Source organism: Salvelinus fontinalis, chromosome 16, assembly GCF_029448725.1.
Source record: "Salvelinus fontinalis isolate EN_2023a chromosome 16, ASM2944872v1, whole genome shotgun sequence".
Taxonomy (NCBI): domain Eukaryota; kingdom Metazoa; phylum Chordata; class Actinopteri; order Salmoniformes; family Salmonidae; genus Salvelinus; species Salvelinus fontinalis.
This window is the reverse complement of record NC_074680.1, coordinates 4,753,535-4,764,276: the sequence shown is the minus strand read 5'-3', so window position 1 is coordinate 4,764,276 and position 10,742 is coordinate 4,753,535. Positions and strand designations below refer to the sequence as shown.

The following is a 10,742-nucleotide window of genomic DNA, read 5'->3' as shown; positions in this document are numbered from 1 at the left end:
AATCCTGTTTGAATCAAAAATACCACGCGAGCATGGACTCTCGAGCATACAAACACGCTTGTGCACGTGCATGCGCAGACATTTGACGAAAATGCTTTACATTACGCAATGATAAATTTTGTTGGTTGATGCTGCCAGGTGATGGTCACCCGCTGCTACTTGGGAGTGTTTCAAGATACAAATTAACGGTAGATTTGGGGCATTGTTGTACTAAATGCGTTCTCTTCGTCAGCTATCGTATAATTATGTATTACACAAATTGGCTTGTTGGTGTGAAAAATAGAGCATGCATTCGCAAAGCAAACAAAACGCATAGTATCGACTGGAAAAGCTTCATGGACATATATAACAATACAACGTCGTACAATCGAAATAGATCTGAGCTCATTTTAAGCAAGCTTCTTTGGAAAAAAGGTGAGATCAATACTTCGCAAAATGGCATTCAAACGAACAACATGTTTACATGAACATGCTCCACGTTATAGGAAATATATGTTTTGTTCATTTGTGCATTTTTTTGGTAAGCTATGTTGCATTTGGCTCCATCTCTCTCTGCTCGAGCGACTGATGTGTGCAGACCTTTTGTAATAGAGCAAAACACAATTGTTATACTATTTGCAGAATAAAGGCATTTGGACGTCCATAACAGTAAAAGTGTGCATACATCATTGAGTGTGAGTCCAATGTCAGAAATAGATAGCCAGCCAATGTAACGAGACACGTTTCTTGTTTCAAATCATCCACCTTTTAGGTCAGAGTTGAGGGTGAGGCGTGCCTGGTTACCAAGGTGACGGCCCCGCTAACATGGCTAGCTAGTAGTAGAGATTAGAAATGTCTTCATTAGGCTAGGCTAGAGACCAGCAAGGCGTATTTTCCCCCAAGCCTTTCAATCTTGGAGTTAGCTAGCTAAAATGCATGCCACAACACCACAGATAGAACAATGAGATTAGTTATACAAATCTTTGACAACAATGTGTCATGAAAATATCGCTATGTGTTATTTATATATTAGACTATGGATAATTTACTTCTATGCAGTGTACACTCTGAAGAATGGATAGTAAGTTGATCGAATTGTTTGCCTGTACTAACGGTACTAGTAGTTAACGTTAGCTAGCTAGCTACTAACGTTAGCAAACTAGTACAGTACGCTAGCTTTAGCTAGATACAGCTACTGTAGATAGCTGCGTGTTTTTTCTCAACTCCTTTGTTGTTATGCAGATTACAAGATAATCAAGAAAATTGGAGAAGGGACATTTTCAGACGTGGTGAAGGCTCAAAGCCTGAAAGATGGGAAATATTATGCTTGTAAAACGATAAAGCAGTCACTCAGCAGGTAATTATCATGTGTGTTGCCCATAAGTTGCCCAATGGTTCTGCCTGCTGCTTGCCTTCAGGTGCATGGCATCCTCTTTGTACGTGGACCCTTGCCTTGAAACTCGAGCCAGCAGCATGACACCCCTACCTTATCCTACTGGGTGTCAACCATTGATGTGTATATTGGTTTCAACATACTCTGACCAAGTGAGGTCAGCGAGGGACAACTTGGCTTTAAGTTTTGTGGCAAGAATTTTTAAGCCTGCATCTTTGAAAATGAGTCATGAGACATGTTCTCTACAATAGAAAGATTAAGTTACACATAATAAACGTGTTTTGTTTTTTGTTGCTCAGCCTGGAACAGGCCAACAACCTGCGAGAAGTCCAGGCCATGAAGAAACTGAACCCTCACCCCAACATCATTCAGCTGCATGAAATTATATTGTGAGTACAATGTTTGTCACAGTCGTTTTCATTGTATGTGTGAGGCCTGAACTGAATTATAACAGGATAATTTTGTCTGATTCATTCAATGTGTTACAGTGACAAAGAATCAGGGACCCTGTCCTTGGTATGTGAGCTGATGGAGATGAACATCTATGAGTACATACGAGGTCAGACACACAGGGAAACTGCTACTGTGAATGACATGAAACCTTTACCATAACTGTAACTACAGTACATCAAAGACTATTTCTCATTCTGTTATCTTGTGTATTGCTAACTTGTCTCACTTGCAGGGAGGCAACAACCTGTGCCAGAAAGTAAAATCAGACACTACATGTATCAACTTTGCAAGTCACTCGATCACATGCATAGGTAAGAATGAAATATGGATGGGAGCTTGTCCAATAATGCTTTTTAGTTTACATTTCTTACGGGGGGGTTAAGGGTAATTGTTTTGCTTCCCCTAAAAGTTAACAGTTTTACTCTTTTGTTACCTTCGTACAGCAATGGGATCTTCCACCGTGATGTTAAGCCAGAGAACATTCTAATCAAAGTAAGTAAAAAAAACCTGATGCTGAAAACCTTGCCTGCTAATTTGTAAATAAGAACTGTTACTGTTACGTTATTTACCATATGTTGCCCATGACTTGGTTGGTTGCTTCCATAGCATGATGTGCTCAAACTAGGAGACTTTGGCTCATGCAGGAGTTTGCACTCCAAGCCCCCCTACACAGAGTACATCTCCACCCGCTGGTACAGAGCCCCAGAGTGCCTCCTTACAGACGGCTATTACTCACACAAGATGGACATGTGGAGTGTAGGATGTGTTTTCTACGAGATCATCAGGTACCTTGTCATTGGCTGTGACCGAATTCTCAAACTACATACTGCTTATGTAATTTCCATCCTTGCATACCCAAAAAGCTGACTAAATAGGATGTAGTATTATAATTAGGTTATAGCCTTAGTGATATATGTATTCCTCTATGGTCAAAGCCAGACATTCATGAACACATACTGTTGTGTAAGTAGCCTTGATGGCGTCACAGATTATCATGTTTTTATATTTCAGTCTCAGCCCTCTGTTTCCGGGTACCAACGAGTTGGATCAGGTGACCAAGATCCATGATGTTTTGGGTACACCTGACAGCAGTCTTCTTCAAAAATTCAAGCAGTACGTTTCTTACTTTGGCTGCGTTATATACGTTTCTCATGTAATGGAGACCAATGCCTTCACAGTATGTTCAATGGAAACCATTGTCCTTAGTGACATTGTTGTACATTATTGTTGACAGGTCTAGGGCGATGTGTTTTGACTTCCCTCCACGGAAGGGCAGTGGGATCTCTCGGCTCATCCCAAACTGTTCTGCGCCCAGTCTGTCATTGCTCTACCAGATGCTGGCCTACGACCCAGAGGAGCGCATTGGCTCACGAGCGGCGCTACAACACGCCTATTTTAGAGAGCTACGGTAAGCACGCACTGTACCGGATAGAAAATACAGACATACTGTACTGTGCCTTAAAATTGTAGTGTGTAAGATACATTTTTCATATGGTAAAGGCTATCTTCCCTCCTGTCCTCTTTGGTTCTTGTCTCAGGCTGGCAGAGAGGAGAGCTGATAGTCTGCACAGGGCCATTGGGACTGTAGAGGGAGGACAGAGCAGTGGGACCCCCAACTCTGTGGATCACGTGTGGCGCATGGCCAGACAGGGCAGGAGGCAGGTAAGAGATGGCCACATCGCTTAAAAATAGGTCCAAAATGTTGACCCTACATCAGATTTTATGAGTAATAAAAACCCCATTACAAAGATTAGGATAACATGTAATAATAGTCTACATACTGGAAAAGGTACCAAATATTCCATAATTGCGATGCACTTTGCCCTGCTATGATGCCCTGCTAGGAGGTCTCTCATGATGGCCTAATATTATTTTGTTTTGCAGCACAACATAAAGCATGTTGCCGAGTCTCGGATCAGACGCAACGCCCAACATTATCCAGTGGAATTACCAAAGCTCAATGTGGTAGTGCCTGCACCCCAGATCACCTACCTTGGTACCACAGTACCAGCTCTTACCATCACTCACCGTGGGTCCCCCCTTCCAGTCATCACGCCAAAAAAGTGCCACTTGCGGTTGGCTAAGGTAAACACACTCCATTACGGTGTACATTTTAGAACACCCCTACGGCTACTCCCTATTTTAAGACATCCCTAAGGCTACTCCCTACGACAAAAGTCCTGTACGGACATTACTTTATTGCACATCATATAAAGCAGTGGTCTCCAAACAGTCGATCGCTATTGACTGGTCGATCTCCAAGGCATTCTATTTTTTGAATTCGTCTTGCGCTGTTGGCGGTATGTGCACCCGATTCAGCTGTCCTGTGCGCCGGGTGGACAACGTGTTCCCATTTTATTTGTCAGAAGGTACAAATTCTGCCTTCCCGGGGGTAGCACTATATACCCACCGCTGGCCAATCAGATGGCTCAGATTACCGTGTCTGCAGTAATGTAGCAGGCATAAAAGAAAGTCCCGTGTGGCTCAGTTGGTAGAGTATGACGCTTGCAACGCCGAGGTTGTGGGTTCAATTCCCATGGCGGACCAGTATGGGGGGGAAAGTATTAAAAATGTATGCACTCACTACTGTAAGTCGCTCTGGATAAGAGCGGCTGCTAAATGACTAAAAAGTGAAAGCTACAGCGAAATTGATACTGAGATTTCTAAACTTTTAAAACCATGACTAGAGAGAGACTGTCAACAACTTACAGCAGAGTTGCTGTTTTTATGAGTGAGTTCATGTTTGTTTTTACTCTGCACTGTCAACACTTTCTATTCAACACTTATAAGCCATAAAATGTGCGTTCTCCCTACTTCCACTCACGCTACAACCAGCACTGCAGCGGCAATGAATGAGTAGGAAAGTGTATCGATAAGCTTGGGTCTTTTTTAGATTGAGGAATATTTCACTTTCTCTGGTCATAGGAGTAACAACATGAATTTGTGCATGAGGTAGAAATAATGCGGTGCAAATTGAGTTTCGCCATCAGCTGGAAGACGGTGTCCCTTTTTGGTCAGTGTCAGCGGAGGAAAGGGAGAGCAGAGGGACGTTGAGGCGGACCCTCAGTCTGCTGCCCTCTCCCTCCGCTGAGACTGACCATCAGATGCAGGCTCCTTCAGCCCAGTAAAATTTAAAGAAGCTAACTGCCTGAGTACCAAATATTCCATAATTGCGATGCACTTTGCCCTGCTATGATGCCCTGCTAGGAAGTCTCTCATGATGGCCTAATATTATTTTGTTTTGCAGCACAACATAAAGCATGTTGCCGAGTCTCGGATCAGACGCAACGCCCAACATTATCCAGTGGAATTACCAAAGCTCAATGTGGTAGTGCCTGCACCCCAGATCACCTACCCTGGTACCACAGTGCCAGCTCTTACCATCACTCACCGTGGGTCCCCCCTTCCAGTCATCACGCCAAAAAAGTGCCACTTGCGGTTGGCTAAGGTAAACACACTCCATTATGGTGTACATTTTAGAACATCCCTACGGCTACTCCCTATTTTAAGACATCCCTAAGGCTACTCCCTACGACAAAAGTCCTGTACGGACATTACTTTATTGCACATCATATAAAGCAGTGGTCTCCAAACAGTCAATCGCTATTGACTGGTCGATCTCCAAGGCATTCTATTTTTTTAATTCGTCTTGCGCTGTTGGCGGTATGTGCACCCGATTCAGCTGTCCTGTGCGCCGGGTGGACAACGTGTTCCCATTTTATTTGTCAGAAGGTACAAATTCTGCCTTCCCGGGGGTAGCACTATATACCCACCGCTGGCCAATCAAATGGCTCAGATTACCGTGTCTGCAGTAATGTAGCAGGCATAAAAGAAAGTCCCATGTGGCTCAGTTGGTAGAGTATGACGCTTGCAACGCCGAGGTTGTGGGTTCAATTCCCATGGCGGACCAGTATTGGGGGGATAAGTATTAAAATGTATGCACTCACTACTGTAAGTCGCTCTGGATAAGAGCGGCTGCTAAATGACTAAAATGTAAAAAATGAAATCTACAGCGAAATTGATACTGAGATTTCTAAACTTTTAAAACCATGACTAGAGAGAGACTGTCAACAACTTACAGCAGAGTTGCTGTTTTTATGAGTGAGTTCATGTTTGTTTTTACTCTGCACTGTCAACACTTTCTATTCAACACTTATAAGCCATAAAATGTGCGTTCTCCCTACTTCCACTCACGCTACAACCAGCACTGCAGCGGCAATGAATGAGTAGGAAAGTGTATCGATAAGCTTGGGTCTTTTTTTAGATTGAGGAATATTTCACTTTCTCTGGTCATAGGAGTAACAACATGAATTTGTGCATGAGGTAGAAATAATGCGGCGCAAATTGAGTTTCGCCATCAGCTGGAAGACGGTGTCCCTTTTTGGTCAGTGTCAGCGGAGGAAAGGGAGAGCGGAGGGATGTTGAGGCGGAACCTCAGTCTGCTGCCCTCTCCCTCCGCTGAGACTGACCATCAGATGCAGGCTCCTTCAGCCCAGTCAAATTTAAAGAAGCTAACTATTTAAATGTATGCTCACTCAGCTGTGCCTCACAAGTAATACAACAATTAATCGTTTACTGGTGTGATCATACTACATCAAATGAAATGGGTTTTTTTTATGGTCTGAGAAGAACAATACATTCATTGGCAAGTCAATCAAAGCCAATATGAGGTGATATAGTTTTGGGCCTATAGCCTACTACACAAACCTCATTGCTACAGAACTGTTTTTAATAGGGTAATGTTGCATTTTTAGTTGTTAAAAAAAATCAGAACAGCTTGCACTTTGACACAAAGTGTACTCAAAAGGTTGGTGACCACTGATTATTTATTTTTAATTTTGCCTTTATTTAACCAGATAAGCCAGTTGAGAACAAGTTCTCATTTACAACTGCGACCTGGCCAAGATAAAGCAAAGCAGTGCGACAAAAACAACAACACAGAGTTACAAATGGGATAAACAAACATACAGTCAATAACGCAATAGAAAAATCTGTATACAGTGTGTCCAAATGAAGTAAGGTGGTAAGGCAATAAATAGGCCAATAGTGGTGAAGTAATTACAATTGAGCAATTTACACTGGAGTGATATGTGCAGATGAGGGTGTGCAAGTAGAAATACTGGTGTGCAAAAGAGCAGAAAAACAAAAATGGGGATGAGGTAGGTAGTTTGTTGGTTGGGCTATTTACAGATGGGCTGTGTACAGCTGCAGCGATCAGTAAGCTGCTCTGATAGCTGACGCTTATAGTTAGTGAGGGAGATATGTCTCCAAGTTCTGTGATTTTTGCAATTCGTTCCAGTCATTGGCAGCAGAGAACTGGAAGGAAAGGCAGCCAAACGAGGTGTTGGCTTTGGGGATGTATACCTGCTGGAGCGTGTGCTACGGGTGGGAGTTGCTATGGTGACCAGTGAGCTGAGATAAGGTGGAGCTAAAGGGAGACCACCCTAATGTCAGAACATCTGAGGCTGTAAGTGTCAAGCGTCTCTGAAGAAGTGCTGCTCTAGGATCAGGTCCGCCCTGTCCATGTAATTTTATGCATTATGATCTAAAAGGCAACACTTATCCTAGATCAACACTCCTACTCTGAGACCCTTGATGCATACAGTATCAGGACTCACCCATGTGTTGTTCATATTTCTGTTAATAACCTTAGTCTCTTTTCCCAACAGCCAAGGGATGAGTCCTACTGCTCTGCTTTCAAGACCTACTACATGCCTCCTTTGGACAGGAAACGTGGTGGCTGCTGAGAGCCCCAATTCTTAAGAACTGTTGCTGTTTAACAGAACATACCTGTAGCTACTGTACATACTCTAATCTGCTTTGTTTGAAATGTTAAGACAATATTGTTTGAACAAAGCTATTCAGCTTCTGTAAAGCCTGCCACTTTCTGGTGAGAAGTGCAACCAGGGTGTTTGACAAAGGAATATCACATAGCAATAATTACCAGGGTTAATTTGTACACGTCATAATTCCTGCAGATGAAATATAACATGATCCCCAAAGTATATTTGACTCTGTCATCAGTGTTAGCTTAATGAGATATTGCCTATTAACCATTATTTACCCAGCCATTTCCTAACAAAATTAGGTGTCATGTTAACAGCTGTTGATAAGTTGACTCAAAATGTAGCTAATGACTACTCGCATGCAACGCAGAAATTCAAGGATGAGCTCTGATATATTTTATCAAGTGATGAAAGAGCCAGCATTAGTTCATTGATTCAGCACAGTGTAGTGTATGCTAGTGCTTGATAAAATTAGATTTTGGGAAATTCACTTTTTTGCTCACAGAGCATATCTTTATAATAAAATCAAGTTGCAGATTTCCTAGGCCACTGTGACTTCCAAAGCAAGTGTCATGTGCATGACAATAATTACAAAAGAAACTCTTTAAACTCTCAGAATGTGCTTTAGTATCACCCCTTTTACAAAAGATCTGTAGCATATACTACTGCATTGCCAAAGGAGTATAAAATGTAACTGTATTTTGTAACAAGTTCTGTGAATGTTTTTCTCTTTTTTAATTATGTCATATTACATAAGATTTTCCAAAGCTGTGACAGATTTTTGAGAGAGGTACACTACACAACCAACATTTTGTGGACACCTGCTCGTCGAAATTCTCATTCCAAAATCAAGGGCATTAATATGGAGTTGGTCCCCCCTTTGCTGCTATAAACATCCTCCACTCTTCTGGGAAGGCTTTCCACTAGATGTTGGAACATTGCTGCAGTGACTTGCTTCCACAGCCACAAGATGTTGGGCAATTCATCGCAAATGTGTTCTATGGAGATGAGGTCAGGGGTCTGTGCAGGCCCGTTTAAGTTCTTCGCCACCGATCTCGACAAACCATCTGTATGGACATAGTCGGCGTTCCAATGGCGGCAAGCTCTACATCACTCCAGCCAACGCATGGTGATCTTAGGCTTGGGTGCGGCTGCTGGACCATGGAAACCCATTTCATGAAGCTCCCGACGAACAGTTCTTGTGCTGACGTTTCTTCCATAGGCAGTTTGGACCTCTGTAGTCGGGGTTGCAACCGAGGACACAGAACGGTGGTTCCATTCGGTGAGCTTGTGTGGCTGAGCCATTGTTGATCCTAGATGTTTCCACTTCACAATAACAGCACTTACAGTTGACCGGGGCAGGTCTTGCAGCGCAGATCTTTGACGAACTGACTTGCTGGAAAGGTGGCATCCTATGACGGTACGACGTTGAAAGTCACTGAAATCTTCAGTAAGGCCAATCTACTGCCAATATTTGTCTATGGAGATTGCATGACTGTGCTCGATTTTATAAACCTGTCAGCAACAGGTGTGGCTGAAATAGCTGAAATCCACAAGTTAGAAGGGGTGTCCACATACTTTTATATATAAAGTGTATATACATTGCCTTCAGAAAGTATTCACACCCCTTTACTTTTACCACATTTTGTTGCGTTACAGCCCGAATACAAAAAAAATAAAATGTAGATTTGTCACTGGTCTACACACAGTACTCCATAATGTCAAAGTGGAATAATGTTTTTTGAAATTTTAACAAATTAATAAAAAAATTAGCTGAAATGTCTTGAGTCAATAAGTATTCAACCCCTTTGTTGTGGCAAGCCTAAAGAAGTCCAGGAGTAAACATTTGCTTACCAAGTCATATAAGTTGCATGGACTCACTGTGTGCAATAATAGTGTTTAACATGTTATTATTATGACTACCTCATCTCTGTACCCCACATGTACAATTATCTGTAAGTTCTCTCAGTTGATCAGTGAATTTCATCTACAGATTCAACCACAAAGACCAGAGAGGTTTTCCAATGCCTTGCAAAGAAGGGCACCCATTGGTAGATGGCAACAACAACAAAAAGCACACATTGAATATTCCTTTGAGGATGAAGTTATTAATTACACTTTGAATGGTGTATCAATACACCCAGTCGCTACAAAGATACAGGCGTCATTCCTAACTCAGTTGCCTGAGAGGAAGAAAAATACAATAAAATAAATGTGGCAAAACAAACTTTTTGTCCAGAATACAAAGTGTTATGTTTGAGGAAAATCCAACATACAATTGAAGTTAGAAGTTTACATACACTTACGTTGGAGTCATTAAAACTTGTTTTTCAACCACGCTACAAATTTCTTGTAAACAAACTATAGTTTTGGCAAGTCGGTTAGGACATCTACTTTGTGCATGACACAAGTAAGCTTTCCAACAATTGTTTACAGACAGATTATTTCACTGCATCACAATTCCAGTGGGTCAGAAGTTTACATACACTAAGATGACAGTGCCTTTAAAGAGCTTGGAAAATTCCAGAAAATGTCATGGCTTTAGAAGCTTCTGATAGGCAAATTGACATAATTTGAGTCAATTGGAGGTGTACCTGTGGCTGTATTTCATTGCCTACCTTCAAACTCAGTGCCTCTTTGCTTGACATCATGGGAATATGCCAAGAACTCAGAAAAAAAGTTGTAGACCTTCACAAGTCTGGTTCATCCTTGGGAGTAAACGCCTGAAGGTACCACGTTCATCTGTACAAACAATGGTACGCAAGTATAAACACCATGGGCAACACAGCCGTCATACCACTCAGGAAGGAGACGCGTTCTGTCTCCTAGAGATGAACATACTTTGGTGCGAAAAGTGCAAATCAATCCCAGAACAACAGCAAAGGACCTTGTGAAGATGCTGGAAGAAACAGGCACAAAAGTATCTATATCCACAGTAAAGCGAGTCCTATATCAGCATAACCTGAAAGGCTACTCAGCAAGGCTACTCACTGCTCCAAAACTGCTATCAAAAAAGCTAGACTACGGTTTGCAACTGCACATGGGGACAAAGATCGTACTTTTGGAGAAATGTCCTCTGGTCTGATGAAACAAAAATAGAACTGTTTGGCCATAATGACCATCGTTATGTT

General features: G+C 42.1%; 1 protein-coding gene across 2 annotated transcripts; it reads left to right on the top strand.

Moving 5' to 3' along the window:
* The first annotated feature begins 17 nt into the window (after positions 1-17).
* Positions 18-9,390, top strand: LOC129812544 (MAPK/MAK/MRK overlapping kinase-like). 2 transcript variants are annotated; one of them, XM_055864186.1, is made up of 13 exons: positions 18-414; positions 1,222-1,336; positions 1,672-1,761; positions 1,861-1,931; positions 2,058-2,136; positions 2,269-2,317; positions 2,432-2,610; positions 2,837-2,938; positions 3,060-3,233; positions 3,364-3,487; positions 3,710-3,910; positions 5,073-5,273; positions 7,495-9,390. In XM_055864186.1, exons 1-13 carry the CDS (start codon positions 129-131, stop codon positions 7,570-7,572), a joined length of 1,749 nt encoding a protein of 582 aa, XP_055720161.1. In that variant the 5' UTR covers positions 18-128; the 3' UTR covers positions 7,573-9,390. The 2 variants fall into 2 exon arrangements, with proteins under 2 accessions (XP_055720161.1, XP_055720162.1); XM_055864187.1 differs by lacking the exon at positions 18-414 and adding an exon at positions 428-1,060.
* Positions 9,391-10,742: the final 1,352 nt, after the last annotated feature.

What these genes read in the sequence shown, in the direction of transcription:
- LOC129812544 (XM_055864186.1), top strand. Translation starts at nt 129, where the DNA reads ATGCTGCCAGGTGATGGTCACCCGCTGCTACTTGGGAGTGTTTCAAGA. An exon ending in CAAGCTTCTTTGGAAAAAAG is followed by an intron (nt 415 to 1,221) that starts GTGAGATCAATA and finishes GTTGTTATGCAG; the next exon opens with ATTACAAGATAATCAAGAAA. An exon ending in CATCTATGAGTACATACGAG is followed by an intron (nt 1,932 to 2,057) that starts GTCAGACACACA and finishes TCTCACTTGCAG; the next exon opens with GGAGGCAACAACCTGTGCCA.